A 20,243-nucleotide genomic window follows, 5' to 3' on the forward strand; every position below is an offset into this window, starting at 1 on the left:
TTCATTAAAAAAAATGGAATACAAATAAGTATTTTTTTACAAAATTTCGTTTACTGTCATTCAACAAAAATTGAAACAAATTTTCAAGTTATAATTCAAAAACGTTTGCTTGGCAGCAAAGCCGGTATTTAGAAATTACAATTTACACCGGGCAGCGGAAAGCCTAGCTCTGGCCCTGCTCAGAAGACTCTTTTGAAATACACAATAGGCAACAGTGCATTCCTTATGAAAAAAAAATTTAATTTACTGTTTTGCGTCAAACTTAACTCAATAGTTAATTCGAAAATTTAATAATTTCAAAAGAAAGCCTGGAAAATCCAGTCGGTCATATAATGAAATTGTCAACCAGCAATTTGTTTGAAAAATCAGATTGTCCATATGAAAGCAGCCCGGGTGGGGGCTACATCGGCTACTCGACTAGCTTCAACATTCAAGAGAAATGCTATAAATTAAACATACCGAATTTGGAAAAAGACCACCAAATGTGTAGGCAAATTTAAAAAATATTTTTAAAATCATACTGTAGTCTAACAATTAATAATTAATGTCTAAGAACAATCGCTGACATTCGTGACTTAACAGTGAGTGTCGCCGCAGAAATATTTAAACTAATATTTAAAAAAAAGAATAGTAAAAAAAAAAAAAGAAAGTTTACTAAAGAACTAATAATAAAAAAGAGCAAAGAGGATTATATATTTCTCAGAATTGGTTAATTTTTAAGATGAAAGAGTTAATTATTATAATTAAATTATTAATATATTTGTATTACCGTAAACTCTCGCTAACACTTATCTCAAAAGACCGAAAAATCAAGAGTTTGTGTTAAAAAAATTCATGTAAACTGAGAATTCATATTTTATTTTTAGAATAATTTTTTCTACACATTAACCATTTACAGTATATATTTACCACAATGTATTATGTATGCCATCATAGAAAACATCACAGCACTACATTAATTACTGCACTTAACTTGAAAAAATGCACTCACAGATAATTTTTTGATGAAAAATTCCTCTATATCATAGAGCCCACCAACGGCCGGGCTGGAAAGACGCTAAACACTGGTAGTTCGGTCCGAGGTTCGAATCCCGCGAACGGGCTGGCTGCATGGGCGTTTTCGTGGTTTTCCCCATGTGCAACGTGTATACGAGCCAGTTTCCCTTAGAAAGTCCTCCACGAAAGGCATCCCTTCCCTTAGGCTAGATAGCCCTATTGTGCTTTGCCATAATTAAATACACCACAACACCACCTCTATATCATAGGGACGAAAATGACAGCAGCTGTCATAAGTCGTTTGCGATAAGACAGCTTCATAACTGCAATAATGCCTTGATCCAAAGGCTGCAGACGACTTGTTACATTTTGGCGATGGGGGGCGTGAAACTTTACATTGGTTAAGTTCAGATCATGTCGAGTGTCCTAAGAACATGCCTATTCTAAGCTACCATTCGAATATCAAATCGAAGAAACCAAATGATAAGCTATCGATACAAGCTTTCTAATTGTGACTGTAGATGCAAGGTAAGTACTACTTATGATTTTAAAATAGCGTAGTTTCTTGTACTTACCTACCGGCCAAGGACAGTGTTTATCACAATCGCCTGTATTAAACACAAGGAAAAGAGTTAAGCGTTGTTTATTAGCTCCGCCATTCATGACACTTGTCACTTTTTATTCCAAGGTTAAGACTTGGCAAAAGATTGTAAAAAAAGTCAAGTTTTGTCCATATTTTGGACATCACAAGAGGCATACTTTTCTCTCACTCGGTCAAATTCATGCAACTAGTTGTCTGCGCCTTCTTCACCAGCTTCATTTGCTTCACCAAAAACCAGTGATGATGAAATTGAGTGTCTCTTTTGGAAACTGTATAACCAACCAGAGGAATAACTGAAATCTTAACTGTCTAAATTTTTTGCAATGCCGTTTGCTTTCGACTGAATTATAGGTCCTAAAAGGTACATTGTAAGCGGGCACATCATTGAATCATTCTAGAAGTAAGTTTTGACATCTTCGTACTTAGCCCTGCAAAGTCGCTTAGATTTGATCCCGGAACCGGAAGAAACAACATTAAGAAGTTTCTCTAGGATTTTTAGTTTTGTTTGCAGATCTATGCCTGTCTTCTTCCTCTTGGCTATGAATTACTTTTATACTGTTTGCAATTTAACTTTAGTTGTTGCATCCTGAAAGCTACCAGATTGCTATCTACAGGTCTGCCGCTAGAACTTTCGGAGAATAAAGACATATTAATGCCCCCTGAAAATTCTACAGTCCAATAAATCTATGTAACTATTTCATTGTAAATTCAATTCATTTAAATTTAAGCTGGAATTATTATTTAGTATACTGTGTTCCACTGAGTTTTAGGAAGAAGAGAAGATATTGATTAGCTCCGGTGTCCACCGGAGGAAGAAGACATGTAAGTAATTTTACCTGCTCAATTCAAGAATTGGTCAAGATTTAACGTTAGTCGTACTAGCTAATTTTTAAAGAATAAAAAAACATATTTAAACAGAGAATTGCGTTTATTGACTGAAGCTCATTGTTGGCGCGATGATTTGCGATTGCTGATCAATGTTTTAAAGAATACAATGTATTGTTTGAGGTTTTCAATTAAACGGGATAGAACATTTCTGAACGCAAGCCCTAGCAGAGAAACAACAGGAAAGAAATATGAAAGAATTTGAAAGTTCGTGTTAAATTAAAAAATCTAATGACGCAACAGACTTAAAAACAGTTCGTAATTCGTACAAACCGAAATTCGTGTAACTGATCAAATGTCCTCTGAGTTCACATACATTGTTACTGGGACCGAAATTTTTTTCATGTTAATCAAGTGCTCGTCTTAAGTGAATTCGTGTTAATGGGGTTTACTTTATTAACTTATATAAACATATTTGTAAATGAAATTATTATTACATTATTATATTTAATCATATTTTTATAACTATGAGGAAAAAATGAGTTTATCTTTGATTGCATTTGCTCAGTATTTCTATATAGTAACAATAATATGCAACGGTTAACAGATAGTTAACGTTACGGTTGACTTTAGCCGTCGATGCCGTCATATATTGTATGCAGATCTGGAATTTAAATCATTGACATTAACTGTCATGCTTGCCAAGCAACTCCAACAGCAACTGCCACAGCGATGCCGGGGTAAGAGGCCTAAGTGCTTAAAAAATTCTGATGCTCCCACATGCATTTAAAATATAACGCCTGTGTCCCTCTCCTATTTCTTTTCTCTCGGTCTGAGTTTAGTTGCACCAGACAATCCTTGGTAAAATCGATTGGGAAACGTTTGTGGTGCCTACACCCGAGTTACTAAGCATCGTTTTATGGAGTTTCTTCTCTTTCAGTTTTAAGCATTATGGCGTGTGTGTGTGGTGCCTTTTTTCATTGATGCCTTAAGCACGCGGTTATTTTGCTTTATGGTTAATCCAACTCTGTATCATAAGGGGTAAACAAATGAAACAAATTTAATTCCCAGTCCAATAAAAAATACTGCAGAACTTCCATTTCTCTCATTACAAACGGAAAGGTGACTTATTAAACCATAACATAATTCATGTACGAAGAAATGATTATTCAACTCGGAGATTCTATTCATAAAACTAGAATCCAGATTTCATTAAAAACCAGACTCTCTGGGTCGAATCTGAATAGCGGGCAATCATGCCTTATGTGATAATCAGGTTAGGACGATTCGTAGTAGTTCTATATTCTGCTAATCAATGTTTCAACAAAACTATTATGCCATCTTGCTAGTTCTGTATCTTTTTAAATCTTTTTTATTCTGACATTTTTTTAAATCTCTTTTTGAAACAGTTCGCCACATATTTTTGCAATTTTTCTTCAGCATGCGATGAAGAATTTAAACAACAACGTGTTCAATTCATACTCTAACTCGTAACTTCCATGTTTAACGACTTTTATGTGATCTAGGTTCCTTTACACTTCCAACAAATTCGATACTCTCTTGCATTTAAAAAGCTTACGTAAAAGTCAGTTTGTAGAAAGAGGAATATACCTTTGCAAAAATCGAGTATAATTCCGCCCATACACGATAGAAAATATTTTTCTTTTGAAGTCGTTTAAAGGGATACAAATATTTAATTTATTTATTATTAGCTATTGTTTTTGTAATTTGATTGTTTATTCAATTTTAATTTCTTAAATAAGTATTAATTTAAATAACTGAATATCTTTGTAAGATCAATTTTTAATAGTATTTAAAACAGAAAAATATCTAGCCCATAAGTTAACATGCGGAAATGCCAGCCTTATGTGCAGTTTACTAATCACATTAATGGATTATCAACTAGGAAAGTTTGGCTGTCTGGGAAGACGAATGATGCTTTCATCAGAAATGCAGGTGAATGAAATTTAATAATGAATGCAAGTATATTTTTATTTATACCTGAAATTTATTTTTGAAAGTATAAATAATAGCACTTGATTGTACCACTTTCTAGCTTTTCGTATATTTTACTTAACTGGCATGGTTCGCAGATAAAATGATATTATTATCCATAAATAATCAAACAATAATACAGGAAAAGTAGAGGTTTCGGCATAAGGTACGGCATTTTTCAAAATATCTCCTATTTAAACCAGAATAAGTTCGATTATTAACAATTAAGAGATATTTTATGAAATACAACTTATACTGCCCATTAGTTGTAGTTTTTACTAGCAACACCGCATGCTTAAAGGATCACCTGACAGCCAAGTGATCACGCAATTTCAAGATCACATGGATTCAGGAGTACGTGCTGATTGCTATATGCAAAGTTGGGATCGTATGCTAATGCATCAAATATTCAATACCGATGAGTCTAAAAAAATTCCCGTACGTAAAAATCATCAAGAACTGGCTTGCAAAGTTTCTAGAGACAAAACTATTGCAATTTTATCTCGAAATGGCTGACTGAAAACAAGCGAATAGTGCACAATCTTCAGCTTATACAACTCTTATTGACATCAATGTCGGATGATCCTAAATAATGTGGATTGCGTCACATGCAACTCCAAGAATTTTCACAGAATGTTCTTCGCAAAACGCGGTCCTTAATTGATCATCTCTTTGTCCTTTACTTGATTGTCCCTCGACTGGCCACTTCGTGGTATATTCGCGACACTTTCCATCTCAGGAAACTTTTAATGCTACTTCTTGATGTTTCATACATCAAGAAGATTACTTTTCGAGGTTTTACACATTAACGAAATTTTTTGGCATATTTTACTAAACTTCCGACGCTCCAGAATGCAGAATTTTAGATTCATTTCATCTTTCGTAGTCATCTTGTTCTTTCAGCGTGCGGTGTTGTCAGGTAAAAATCTGGTGACTGCTGTTCAGTTCAAATTTTATTTCACTGAAGTATTTCTGTTTGTTACAAATTTATAGTTAAATAAAATGCGGGAAGGACTTTCAGAAAACCCCATAAATAAAAAAAAAAAGGGTTTAAGAAGTCAGGAAGGTTTTATTCTTCTTTGAAGCTTGAAGGATTTTCAAGTATCATCTTGCATATTTATTTGATGGCACAGAAATCAACTGCTATTACATTGAGTAGGCTGTTATTCTTATCTTCGCTTCATTAGGAATAATCAGTGACTAGAAAATACGGATCCATTTTATTTGATGGCATGTAAGACAGCTGAGAGTTCTAGGCCTATTTCAGGCATTAAAAGCTACAATCTTGACAGAAACTTGATATCCATATAGACAAAGGAACGAAAGATGTTTTATATTCAATTTTTGCAGTGCCTTTCAATTTTACTTCAAAAAGCGTTATTGATAAAATTCACTCTTAGATTCACTCCTTATTTAAATTTATTCTTTAAAATACATCATGTTTGATAATGAAATATGGAAAAATGAATGTTTACTGTTGTGATATAATAATGTATTAATGCTTTAACTTTCACACTTTCGTCAAATTACGCAAGAACTTTTTGTCACCTTCTTTATAGACACAGAATTTCGCATAATATTGCATCAGAGAATCCGAGGAAAAGAACCCATTATAAATGAAAACTTAAGTTTATTCGTAGCAATTTCCGAGAGGTTTCCTCAAATTCGAAAGTTTTTAGTAATAAAATGCTTTGAAGTAGTAAAGACACAACTCTTACTTTTCCTTGGATTTGCTGCTCAAGTTCTTGTTCTTTTTTAGAAAGCTGATTTGTTAGCTCAACATTTTCTTGTTCAAGAGCTTGAGCTCTGCTTTTCGCTAATTTCACTTCATCTTCTGTTGCTAATCTGAAAGCGATAGTAATATATCAGTAAGTTACAGTTTCGTTTTACTTCATATAAACATCAGTATTATCAATATGACTATTTATCATATATCAGTATTACAGTGTTAATGAAATACAAATAACTGCATGAAAGGAACTGCGACTTACAATTGTACAATTTCTCTCACATTGATATTAATTGGGGAATAATCAGGATTTTCACCGTTTTCTCCCTGTAGTATAATTTGTTGAACTATGCGATCGAAAAGAAGCCAGTGTTGCAGACATATACTGTAGTCTACTGAAATATTTAAAATGAAAAATTAGTTTCACGCTAGAATATAAAATTAAAATAAAGTAGAAGCAATGACTACAAATTGCTACTCTGCTTAAGAAGTTATAATTTTGACATGTCTTAAAGAAGAAACATTAATCTTCTCTTCTTTAAGACATGTCAGAAAGTACAATACGGAGAAAAGAACTGATACAATTTTGAAAATATCACTGTTAACAAATATCTTAACTGCCTTACAAAACTATAAAGAATCTAAAAGCAACATACGTGGTAGCTGTATGCAGTGGTATAGTAAAGAAAGGAAATGAGGATAGGCAGGTGTGTGGGACAGCTTTTTCTTAAGTACATCCAACATACTGCTGGCACTCTTTGTATCAATGTGCACCTATAAAATATTATTTCAATTTTAAGTTTTGCTTTGAAATGTTAAACACATTACACATTGTCATATTATAAATAAATGGGGAAAAATAACTAAAAGAGTATAGGAAAAAAATAATGAAATGCTGTTACTGTTTATGAATTTATATTCAAAGATTCTACGATTATTTAAATGAATGTAAACTGACTGAATTAAGTAACAAAATTTGCAGGATAAATTAACTTTATTCTTTGCATTACTCATATATAAATATAAAATTCCTTCAGTTTATGAGTAAAATGTTTCCCTCTAACAATTTATTTGACTGTTTAATGGAATATGTAAGGTCTACCTACCTTTAAAAATTTATGGAATTTCATTTTTGTATATGGAATTTCGATTATTCTTTGGTCTCCAAAGGAACGGTCGTGATGGATAAAAGAATAAACGCATAATAAAAAATCGTTCTTTCCCTACTACCACATACTCGCAGTTGATAATGAAGATCCATTTTAAGCTTAGTGAATTTTGTAGTATGGAAAAAAAACTAAGTTTAGACCTGAATCTGATCACATTATAATTCCTTGTCTTGCCTGATATTTTGTAAAATAAAAACATAATATTTGAAATAAGCTGAAAGCAATTTCTGACTGTAATAATATGGATATCAAATATCTTTTATATAATTCACTGCTTTAATTCAATTTTATTTCTTGTTGCACTCGGAATTTTTTTTAACTGTTAAAGTTTCAAACAATGGTATATCAAGTTTTACAAACTGCTCCATAAATTATTTAATAAGGATCTGGTATGCCTTGATTACCAAATTTACGCAGCAGTTTTTAACGGAAGAATTTTTTCTGTAGTTTATTCTGACAATACACTACGTAATAATATTGTTTTGAAGCACTATTTTATGAGAAGCCCTATTCTAAATAGGGTGACAAAATTAAATAAAAATAAGCTGTTTTAGAATACAGCTTATTTTAAATTATGATTCCTTTGCTTTAGCTTTCTAATTTACTTTTATTCTAATCTTTCTGGTGGATTTCATCTGTCTACTGGACAGTCTCATTGGCTGACGGATGGCATAAATTAAGGTTAAAAGAATAACAAATACTTAAGTTTCAATACATATATATGTTTCTATACGTGTAAATATTACTAACATTCTGCAGTGACCGTCGTAAACAAATTTACTCGTTGGCAAATATGAATTATTTAACGTAACAAGCTTACACCAAACAGAAATCCTAATAAAAATGTTGAAAAGGTTACTGAAACTCATATTTCAAACAATATCTGGATTTTAAAAACGTAGATTAATATAAGGTTATTATTACATAGGTCCAAAATTTTAGAAAACAAACAATAAATAAACAAACTTAAAAAATAATATAAATTTTAAAATAAATTGTAAATTAAAAAGGGAGCCAAGCAAATTAAAGCTGCAACATACGTTGCAAATAAAAAGATATATATTCCTTTTTAAAAAAGAGTTCGCTTAAATTGTAAGATACTTCCTTTTAAAATGTAAAGATTAGTATTAAGTCATCTTTGAAGTAACATCCAATGGGATAAACATGTTTGCTCCCTCGCTCCTGATATTCCTGGAAGCAAGAGTATAATGACTCTTTCGCTATCTATCAGAAACTGGCTGTCGCATGCATCGTTGTCTATAGCTAGTACTGTCTGAAAATACTGACGCTGCAGAACCCTTCAACAGAGAATAGCGAGGTCACAGTGGCAGAAGTAATGTATGTATCTGTGGCATGGCAAGTATTTGTTTATGATTCAAAGAAACACTAATTTGTTTGCTCAAAATACGATGGTAGAAAGATGCTTTAAATTCATTTGCACTACAACACTGCGGTGTCTCAGACGATGTCAACAGAATACATTTTTTCTGCGCAGAGTATGCTAATAACCTGTATTAACTGAATTTAATTATTATATGTTTCAAGATTTGACGTGAGATTTTTACGAGCTTCTTGAACAGAGGTGTATTTTACATACAAATATCATAAAACAATAAAATAATTTCATTTGGAAAGAAATCAATGTAATGGGATAAAAAATATTACATCAGATTAAGTAAAGAAATTAATATATGATCAAAACTTACACATTCGAACTTCCGAGACATTTCTTTTTCATCTTCATTACGTACCATTTCAAATATATCCAAGTGCCTAGAATATTATGAATTGCTAAAATAATCAAAATGGCAGAATTTTGTACCGAAAACAATTCTTCGAGAAAAATTCACGCATATATAAGAACCATTAAAATTTTTCTTAATCATTTCGTAACATTTCTATCACATGACAGATATAAATCTAAATAAAACATACCGATCAAGAGTTGCATTTTCGTGGCTTCTGAGCTTTTCCATCACAGGTTGAATGCCTAACATAAGAAACTCATATCGCAAATGCAAACGGAATTCTAAATGATCTTCACCAGGACCATAATTAATTATGGCATTAATGAAGGACATTATAGCAGTCTTTAAACTAACTTCATCATGATACATTCCAGTGCTACGGTCCAAGTCGTTTACAACAGTCTAAAAGAATAAAGAAAATAAGCCTTAAAATGACTTCATGAACAGGAGGGTACATAGCTACTAATGAAATCTTTATTTCCATGATGAAAATAATTACCTGAAAGCGTGTTCTTTCGACAGCAAATTTTTGAAAATGTAACATGGACTCTAAAACTTTTTTGTGACCGCCAGGAACCAAACACATAGCTCCTAAAATTTCTAGGACTGCAGTTTTTGTTTTAATATTCTCTGTACTAAGGCTCTGGGCAATGGTATTTATGGCTGTTGGATGAGCAAGTACGTGCGCTCGGCCACTCTAAAAATAGTAATTAGAAAAGAAATTAACAGCATTATAAAGTTGTTGAAAGAAAAAATTCATATTATATTACAACACAAAAATCAAGCGCTTAAGAAAATAAAGAGAGTAACAAAAAAAGAAAAAAGAAAAAAGAAAAAAAAAAAAGGGTAGAAAGGTAAAGAAAAAACTATCTCGTCCCAATTAAGTTTTATCACATTTTCGCACAATTAATAAGAATTTAGCATTTAAACAATAATATTAACAACTAAAAAGAGCCTACAAACTGCTATAATTAGTTAATTTAATAATAGCCTGTCAGAGACATTGATTTCTTCAAACTTTTGTTTTGCCTCCACCGAACTTGACTTCAAGTCTTCAGATTATTGGATTGATATGCAGACTACTACGCCACAACAACAGATGGCACAATAACTTACAAGCTTATTTATTTAATGTGATTTTCTTACGCTAAAAAGGTTTCCTCTGTTCCATGAAAGTGTAGACCATATCTTTGAAGTATATTGGAAGTCGATATAACATGACACGAAGAACCAGTTACCATTAATTTACATGCTAAAACATTTTGAGATTTCTCACGACTCCTAAAATTCTACCAAATTATTCCTGATAATACTAAAAGCAGGAATGATATGATACATAATATACGTACGATGCCCTTTCACTTCCCAAAATGGAAAAAAAAGTCGACTTGAAGATGTAGAAACGTAATAGCAGGATGACAATGCGTTGAGTCATAAGAGATCCTGTATTAGAAGAAGTAGAAGATTAGGCTATAGAAGGAAGATGATAAAGATTATCCTTAAGTAGCTCATCCTCGTTTAATCCTTTTGAATTAATCCTAGAGGAAGAAATCAGTGGGACACAACTCGGCTTCAAATGAGTACCATTCGACCAAAAAGTGCTTCAAATGAGTACCATTCGACAGCAAAATTCTGACAAACTGCACTCTCTAGATACGACGCTGGCGTTTGCGGCTATATATTCCAATGCATAAATAGAAGGAAGGTTTATGCAAAATGGGGAGGTTACAGATTAACTAAGCCATGCAAATGGTTCAATTTTTTAAGTGTCTGGGTCCAATCAGCGACATATGTCGGGGAGCTTAAACGGTATAAAACACTGATTGAATGAAACTTTTCTTTTCCCCGTGCGACTTAAGAAGTCAGATTAAGTCTTGCGTTTGTTAGCGCAATATCTCGATTTTCGTGCTCAGCCGCTTAACGTCACCTATCATAAAATGAGAAGCACAATCCTTAAACTCAGAGATGTTAGTTTATCGCTCCGGGAGACCGCTATGAGTTCAGGCCAAAATGTTAGCACTATTTAACCTTGCGTATTTGAACTGTTGCGAAAGCAATGACGAACTTAAACAATAGCAAGCTATATTCAGGAACAAATTTCTGCTCGAACGGGTAATCAGATTATAAGAACGGCGAGTAGTGATCCTTTTCCTGCTGGACGCGAGTGAAATTGGTCGCCACATACTATGCTCAGAAGATCCAGCAGTATCTAAATACATAAACCAACAGAAGGCACTTGTACGACAGTGGGCTAAAAAACAGGTAACCAGCGACAGTTCCATTGACCCCAATAACCGTTCTCGAAGTTAGCGTACATACAGACGGCAGTGGAGACTGGTGTAAGAATTATGTTAATTTTATTAACAGTTAAATTTTTAGTTAAACTTCTTTCCTGTCAAATTCTTAACTTCAACTTACTACTTCCGGCCAGAACGTAGTTTTAGAATCACGTTTGAATACATAATGAGGAGGAGTGGTATTTAACCGCGAAGTTCTACTTGCTGAGTTAGAGAGAATCAGAGTTTCTGATTAGCGCGCGTCCGCCTTTTTGGTTACTCTCTCTCAAAGCTGTTATTACACTCGGCCGTAGTAAGGCCCTTGATAGCTTCGCAGTCAATTAGCGTTAAGGGGCCAACTCGGTTAGAAACAACTCCAGAACTCCAGCCGATGGTTTTCGCTTCTGCAATATTCGGAGAATGATCTGGAGACCCTGCGTGCAAATGTTTCAAAAGCCTTCACGTACAAACGTCATAGGTCACTGATCAAATGTCGTTTGTCGCTGACACTGCTATGACGTTGCTGTTGGAAAGATGGGGTGAAGTGTGTGTGTGATTATCGTAAAGCCTCGAGGGCTATCTGCCTAAGGGAAGGGATGCCTTCGTGGAGGACTTTCTAAGGGAAACTGGCTCGTATACACGTTACACATGGGGAAAACCCCGAAAACGCCCATGCAGCCAGCCCGTTCACGGGATTCGAACCTCGGACCGAACTACCAGTGTTCAGCGACTCGGCTCACCAGCGCCAGGCCGCTGGTGAGCCGAAAGATGGGGGTGAAGCTCTGCTCCTAGTATAATGGTGTGACATATTTGAATCAATCCTTTGCACCAGCGTTTTTTTTTTTTTTTTTTTTTTTTTTTTTTTTTTGTGTGTGTGTGTGTGTGTGTGTCTATTTCAGTTTTAAAATATGTTATAATTCATCTTACAGCAGAAATACAAATTCTAGAATTGCTTCCCTGTACCCAGAACATTTTATCTTTTAGGTGAATGAGATATTTATTGGCTTTTGTTATACCGTTCACGTTCTTCAGAAATCAGAAAAATCTTCCTTTCGGCTTACTTAATGAAGTGGGATGCCTTAATGTAGATCCATAAAGTGCCCGTAAGTATTGTCAGAGATATATCATATCATCTAGAATGTCTTGGGATTATTTTATTAGGTACCAAAATAAAGGCAAAATTTTGTTTGGAATTTTTTCAAGGCCTCTTATCCTAACTGAAATCGATATGAACTCGATATTGAGTTTCAGCTACATGTTATTCATACATAGCCTACTGAATCTTACAAATGAAAAATCTATAAACGAAAATAAGTTATTCTTTTTATAGTCTGTTTGTAATATTATTTCGGTTTTATACAAACAGCATTGTATTTATGGTATATAAGTAAAAAATATAAATAATATATAAATATAGATAAGTATTTACAATCAGATAATGATTAGAAATACCTTTGAAAATTAACCCTGTATTTATATTAAAAAGTCCACATTCTACGTATTATAATTCTTTAAATTAGAATAAAAAATCATTCTTCAATGCGCAAACGCACTTAGTGTATAATTACTGTAAATGTACAATTGTTATGAAAGTGCACAATTTTTCAGTATACATTATTTACTTACAGAATTATTCATCAGAGCTTTTACACAACCTATAAGTGACGTATGGATTGGACTTTCGGCTGTATTATAGTCCATACTTAGAAGGAAATTCAGTATTCCAGATAATCCATCTTGTTCCAAGAATCTCATAACAAAACTAAAATAATAATAAATAATAATTAATTGGATAATAAATACTAATTGTCAATTTGTTCAATAACTATGTGAAACATTTATTTATCAAACAGTTAATAATATACACTGAAGTACCAAACGGGGGGGGTGGAAACCCGCCTAATACTTAATAGGTTCTGGAACGGAAAAGTATCGCTGCCGCAACATATACTCCACGATTAAGAGACAACGATATATCGGCAATATATCGGCTACACTTTCTGTCTAACTGCACATAATTTTGTTGCATTCGCGTATGCAGAAATTTTTATTCCGCAGTGCATTGCATAGCATCCTAGATATGATCGATAAAGTTGAAATCTGGTGACTTAGGATACCATACTTAAGTGTTGCCCTAACTATAATTTGAGTTTCCAAGCCTGTATGATTGTGCATTATCCTTCTAGAAGAAGCGAAATCCATAAGAATGAGTAAAGGGTATGACCAGATATTACTCATCACAAAAGATGCGCATTTAGTGTTCATCTATCAGACACGTTTGTAGATGTTCCAGGTGTTCTACTGAATGTCATTTAAAAAATGCCATATCGTTAAGAAGCAACCACAGCCTTTAGTCTTTAGCTGACACGTGGAATCCGTGGTTTCACACTTTTTTTTTTCCTCTACACACAAGATCTTCCAGATAACCGAATCAACTGCAAATGAGATTGCGGAGACCAGACAACTCCTTTCTTGTCAACAAATGCCCAATGCCCGAAATTCCTAGATCGCGGCAGCTCCATAACTTTGCGTCATTCATTCATCATGGGTACTCTAGTTTGATGTCGGCTTCCAAAGCCCATACAATTCAATGGACGTTCCACAGTTCTCACGCTGATGATTGCCGAAACCCTAGCATTGAATTTCGATGCTACTTGAAGCTAATGGATCTTTATAGCGTGAAATTATTGCGCTAATGCTAGTCATGCACATTCAGAAGCTTTTCACTTCCACACAACTGACGTTAATTTTGCGGAGGAAATTTTGCCGGAATTCTTGCAATCACAGCACGCTCTTGAAACAATCACATGTTAAAATCCAAACATAGTCTTTACCTCAGAAATGTTGACTCCTCTCGCTAGCTACAAGAATTGGACCGTATTAAAAAATCACAAATATCATTAAAACTTGCTATTCTCAGAGCGAAAACAATTCTAGAAACCTTCACAAATCCATCATTTCATACACGCACTAGTGGACGCTACTAATGGCATACACAGGTAGCGTTGCATTGCATAAACTCATCTAGACCAGTTTTTTCCCCTTACCTTTTTTTGGGGAGGGGGAGGGAGGGCACTTCAGTGTACATAGGCTACGAAAATAAAAGGAGAAAATGGTTCGTTTTAGTTACATTCGGATGATTCAAAAATTTTATTTGCACATCCAAACCGTTGAAGCATTGCACATGAAGAAATGTGCATCCATTTTCAATTTTACTCAAAACACGGGAAAGAAAATATGCAGATCACCGATTTTTTAAAATATATTAACAAAATTGCATGCATCCTATAAACGCTTTAGGGAGGAAATTGTTTGAAATTATAATTCTTTCTATAAAAAAGGAAAAGAAAATGATTTTGCTATTAAATGAAATGTACCTGTTAGGCTGCGTTCGCAATGCAGTTTTCAAATTATCTAAAAGTTTAGCACGAGCCATGATTTCTTCTTCTTCCCTCGGAAAAAGTAGCTGAAATGAGAAAATAATATCTTTAATTATGCATACACCTCGGTAATCAGGAAGATTTAAAATACTTTATTATATATAATTTTAAATTAAAAATTAATTCGAGCCTATATACATAACATAGCAATCGTCAAAGCTAACTACTTATTTCGAGCAAGTGGAGCAATAAACAAGCTATTATTGGACGAACTGAGAATAAATTTTGATATTTATTGATAACTGAAATACAAAAGTTAGCTGACGGCTAATGCATGCAAAAAAAAAAAAAAAAAAAGCTTAGTCTTAAGCAGCATTACCAGGCTGATTTATTTACACTGCTGGCCGTTAAAATTGCAGCACAATGAAGTGAAGCTAATACAAGAAAGATATTGCACGTAAACTGTATGGAATGAAGACAAAATGATAAAATTTGTAAGCATTTTGGAGGTTTACAGGGATGCGAAATTAGTAGAAACAGCTGCTTTCCCTGGCAGCTAAAACGGCCCTTACCCCATCAGGCATGGAGTCAAACTAGGCTTGGATGAAAGAAATGGGCAACTCATTCCATACTGCTTCAAGTCTGTGCCAAACTTCATTAACTGTATTACCTGTAGAGGGGTGGCGGGCCAGTCTCTCAGCAACCCATGACCAGATGTTTTCAATGGGTGACAGATCTGGAGATCGTGTAGGCCAGGACAGCAATCGAATATCCTGCGTATCGAGGACGTAACATGTGGTCTTGCATTACATGGTGTTTGGGGGCCTCGAAGATAGGGTACAACCACTGGACGTAAGATGTCAGAAATGTACCCATCTGCGTTCAAATTACCGTCGATTCGAACAGAGATGTGAGCGTCGTGAAGCCAGTGGCCAGTCAGGTGCAGGGCCTCTATGCCGATATCGATTCCAAGCAGGCGATATGCGGTCTCCTCGGAGCCTCCAGACACGTATACGGCCAACAGAATACTGTACGTAGAACCGGGACTCGTTTAAAAAGGCGACATTGTACCACTCCTGTACCCAGCTTTGTCATTTGACGTACCGGAGTCGTCGTCTCTCTCTGTGCTGCATTCTCAAGGGCAGCCGAGGTAATGGTCACCCTACTCATAGTCCACGCTGCTGCAAACGTCGACGCACCTTACGAGCTGATACTGGGCGTGCTGCAAACATGCCCATTTACTGACTAATGGTCCGTGATCGGGTTGTACGGTTTTGCAGGGCTGACCTCACAATATGTCTGTCCTCTCTGGCGTTAGTCATGGAAGAGCATTGAGATCCTGCATGCCGTTCAGTATGACCCTCAGCGATCCATTGATTCCATATTCGCATGGCAATGGTTGAATGTCGACCAGTGCGACCGGCGATAACCTGTACTTTCGATAGGCAACGTTCCTGCCTGTATCGAATTTTGAAACTTGCTGGTAAGCAGCTCCTCTTCTTATTCGAGGCATAACATGATAGATATTCTGAACAAGCTCCAACCTCACAAAGCACTTTCCGAATGAGAAATTCACTACACCAGTTTACTTTTATGCAGTGCTCCAGATGTCGTTTCTCCTTCCTGCGTCATCTAAATGCGCTGAAATACTCTCATTTGCATATCGCAACTTCTTTCTTTCATATGATTTTGACGTTCGTCCCATCATTCCTTCCTGGTGTTGCAATTTTAATGCACAGCAGTGTAACTACAGCTATTATGATAATTCCAAGATAAAAATATTAATTAATTCTTTTAAGTTGACATCTTTTAACAATATCACGGAAACACAGTTGGAAGTAGTGCCTTGGACTATTCCTAAATTAAATCTTACAGGTACAGATGTATTTACGTCATGATTACTCATACTCGATTTTCTACATATTTAAATTATCACCCAACGGGTAACACGGCATGTATCCTTGAATTTCAGTCTTATATTTTGTATTATCTAGAGGATTTCAGAGTGATTCTTGGGACCAACGACCATCAACAGAGACGTATATTTTATGCCTGGAAATGCTTCTTCTGTTCTTCTTTATAAGTTGCTTGCGCTGTGCTCAATGACTTTTCACGTTTCGTGTATCCGTTGATATCACGGTACTGATATTTGCATATACATCGCCTTTCTACTGAGTTGGCTTTTCATTGTACTGATCTCAAAAAGCCGTTTTCAATAATTTCATGCCTTATGTTTTGCGCACTAGTTTATAATGATAACTAGTGCGCAAAATAATAGTTTTAAATAAAGAAAATTAGTATGCAAGTTTCTGAAATGTCCGACTGAGCGCTGTACGCTAGATAACAAAATTATGCTTGCGACTGGATAAAGCTTTGGAATAAGTAAACGTGGAGCACTATTTGCGCCCACTAGTGATTGAATGGCTAAAATCGCTGATTGTTGCCAATTTACCGAACCTTTTTTTTCCTCCCCCACCCCCAAGAATAAATGATCAGTTTGCGTACAATTCTATATTTTTCCTCTTGTGTTACGTCAATAAGATCCAATATCTCTTAGTAAGACTTGAATGAAAGCACCTTTCGAAAGAAGATAGCTCTCGAGTGTTTTGAAGTAGTAAATGCCTTAGACCAGTGGTCTCAAACTGAAGGCATACGGAGAATCTTTTGGGCCTTGTGAATATATTTCAGTTATGTATTTGTTGCAAATATGGTGCAGCAGAGATTTCAAGTCCGAGTTTACATTATTTCTTTACCATTAAAACAAACATGAATAGCGCACCAGATAATTAATAAATGGAGCTAATTAATTTACAGTATGATGTAAATCTTATTCAAAGATTTGAAGCTGCAGACTCTGAATTTTTATTCGTACTTCTGTCAAAAGATAAATAAGCTCTATTACGAATTTTTGCACTAAGAATAGTTGCCTTGTTTGGGAATACATTTATATGTAAACAGCCTTTTTTCACAGTTAGAAATTAATAATTTTTCAGAATTGAAATGCAATTAAGTGTCATATTGTAGTAAGATAAAAGAAATTTATAGTTATTCAGACGCAAATATTTGTATTCTTAATTAAGCGTCGAAGAAAAATGTAATAAATAACAGAAAGAGTCTAGGTTGTCACTGCTCGTTCTCAAGTTTTGTCCCACTTCGGAAAATTTTCTTTTAATTTTCATGATCTGTTTATTTTTAGTTCAAATTAAAATTAATGAGCTAATTTAAAGTAAAAGAATATATTAAGTTATTTAATGATTAATTAAATATGTTAGAATTAATTAAAAAAATGTCAGTCTGAAAATTTAATATTTAGTTGTCAAGATATTTGAATTGCAAAATGTAACCAACAAAAATATCTTGCAAAACCAAACTTCAGATTTCAGATAGAAAATAAGTATAAATTTAAATTTGAATTATTATTATCGTTTATGTATTTTAAACTTGTTTTAAATATTTTTATTTAAAAAAGAAAAGAAACGGCTGGTCCGTCAGATATTTTCAAATCGTGCAATTGGCACGTAAGCAGTTTGAGTTTGAGACCACTGTTCTAGACCTTAAAAATCTAATAACAGATTTCAACAATCTGGTAAATGCCCTAGAATCTGAAGTGATGATTTGTTTCCACGAAAGTGGTTAGACATAGACATGAAAATAACCGAAATTTGGTAGTTTTTTTTAAAATTTAACTAATACGGGAAGAAACAACATCTAAATGCTCAGCAGAGAAAATGCTCTAAATCTGCTGGCAAAGTAAAACAAAAGGTACAGCACAAACGCATTAAATGGAGTATGGTTTGAGAGGTACTATATTTTATCTTCATAATGGTGTTCTTAAGAGTGACACGTGTGTAAATCTTACTAGGAAAATCACGGAAACAGCCATGCAGAAGAAAAGAGAGCTATACATAAAAGAGATAAGAATAAAAATGCAATCAGCTGTTCACATAACAAAACTGAAAGGGAAATAAGATTTGTCTCTTATTATCCAAAGTTTCTGAAAATTGATAAAATCTTTGGGATTATTTTAATGAGTTCACGTTACACAAAGCAAAAACCACGAAACACCTTATACAGCCAGCCCATTCCTCGGGATGTGAACCCGTGTCGAATTACTATTATTCAATGATTTTGTTACTCTGTTGCTGGTGGGTCATCTTCACCTGATAGGATATAGAATAAGACCTGACATGAAATACGAAAGTTTAGCGATGTTAGCTATTCGGTCTTATTCTGAAATAGGTATGGTTTGATGAAGTAGAAGCCTATCTCACCAGTCACCTATGGGGACACATTATCTTAAGACACAGGATTATATTTATTATTTTTTAAAAAATATTAGGAGCACTTGAAATCGGAACCCTCGCGAAGGCGATTTGCATCACCCCATTCATACGCCTTTGGTCTAAAACTAAAAGCGGAAAAAAAACTGCTAACTCTCACCAGCTTTAATCTACAAAGATACGTTTACCTAAACTTTGGGCAACAGAATCCTGTTCAGGCTATATTTTGCTCTTCACGCACAGATGAGCAAATGTATTATCTCAGTAATTTTGTTCAAGGCTGTTATCTTTCTTAGGCCAATGGTAGCAGATTTGATGTGATATAGCAAATTCAATTCAATTCTTTGAGAACTGCTATATTGCTAGCTCTTAACAGTACGACTTTTTTTTAACAATAAGGTACCAGTACTTGTGCCTCATCTGAAACCGGGAGCTTCACCAAAATAACTTTGACAGAAATCTAAAAAGTAATTACTTTGGTTACCACAGTGGTAAGTGTGGCAGTCGTCATGTTGACATGCAATTCTGTTTCTGGGGATATTGGCCAACTGTCATTTGGAATGTAGATAAAGAGCAGTTATTAGAACAGTAAATAAATCGTATGGCTTCAGTTTCACTATTTTCTAATTCCAGAGACAAAGGAAGAATATAACGACTCCAGATACATGGAAGGACTCATGGACACGCTATCACGCCCTTAAAAAACACAGCGAAAGTTAAGGACCCAGCTGCAGTAAGGAGGTAGATATTTACTGAAAACTTATCGGCATTTTTGGCGCTTCTCCGAGTTCTTAATTCGGAGTAAACTATATATGACGAAATAACTTTTATACTTTAGGAATGAATGATGTGAATCAGGAGGGAAAAAATATTAGAATACAAAGGAAAAATTAAAACCTTAATTGGATACTAAAACTCAAAATATAACCTGTTTCTAAAGGTTTTATTTTGGTTACTGCGATATTCAAATAGCTCTGCGACAGTCAAATAAGATTAATTCAGGGGTATAAGCAAGCGCTTTCCGAAAATTCCGCCGATGCTCAATACTATGAAACTTATTCGCGTTCTACTAGTCTGACTTCGCTATTTATCAAAGCGAAACAATGTAACAAACTCAATTTAAACAATTTTGGAGATTTATGTAGAATAAAAAAATGCAAACTCACCATAGCCATAGATGTCACCTTTTCGATGTAGTAATCAGGATAGTGCGTAGTTGGTTCATCTTGCTCCTTATAGGATAA

At 34.4% G+C, this 20,243-nt stretch overlaps 1 protein-coding gene across 3 annotated transcripts in view; it reads right to left on the reverse strand.

The window, feature by feature from the left end:
• Positions 1 to 20,243, reverse strand: part of DAAM (disheveled-associated activator of morphogenesis-like protein) — a 173,731-nt gene that overhangs the window by 40,977 nt on the left and 112,511 nt on the right. For all 3 annotated transcript variants that reach the window (XM_035354125.2, XM_035354124.2, XM_035354123.2), the window contains 9 exons: positions 20,166 to 20,231; positions 14,717 to 14,805; positions 12,966 to 13,101; positions 9,563 to 9,760; positions 9,251 to 9,465; positions 9,022 to 9,088; positions 6,803 to 6,920; positions 6,409 to 6,541; positions 6,136 to 6,262 (listed from right to left, as the gene is read on the reverse strand). In XM_035354125.2, coding sequence (XP_035210016.2) covers positions 6,136 to 6,262; positions 6,409 to 6,541; positions 6,803 to 6,920; positions 9,022 to 9,088; positions 9,251 to 9,465; positions 9,563 to 9,760; positions 12,966 to 13,101; positions 14,717 to 14,805; positions 20,166 to 20,231 — 1,149 coding nt within the window. The remainder of the gene's footprint in view (positions 1 to 6,135; positions 6,263 to 6,408; positions 6,542 to 6,802; positions 6,921 to 9,021; positions 9,089 to 9,250; positions 9,466 to 9,562; positions 9,761 to 12,965; positions 13,102 to 14,716; positions 14,806 to 20,165; positions 20,232 to 20,243) is intronic.

Source organism: Stegodyphus dumicola, chromosome X2 (assembly GCF_044657685.1).
Source record: "Stegodyphus dumicola isolate Sdum_Otavi_A_Nest chromosome X2, ASM4465768v1".
Classification (NCBI taxonomy): Eukaryota; Metazoa; Arthropoda; class Arachnida; order Araneae; family Eresidae; genus Stegodyphus; species Stegodyphus dumicola.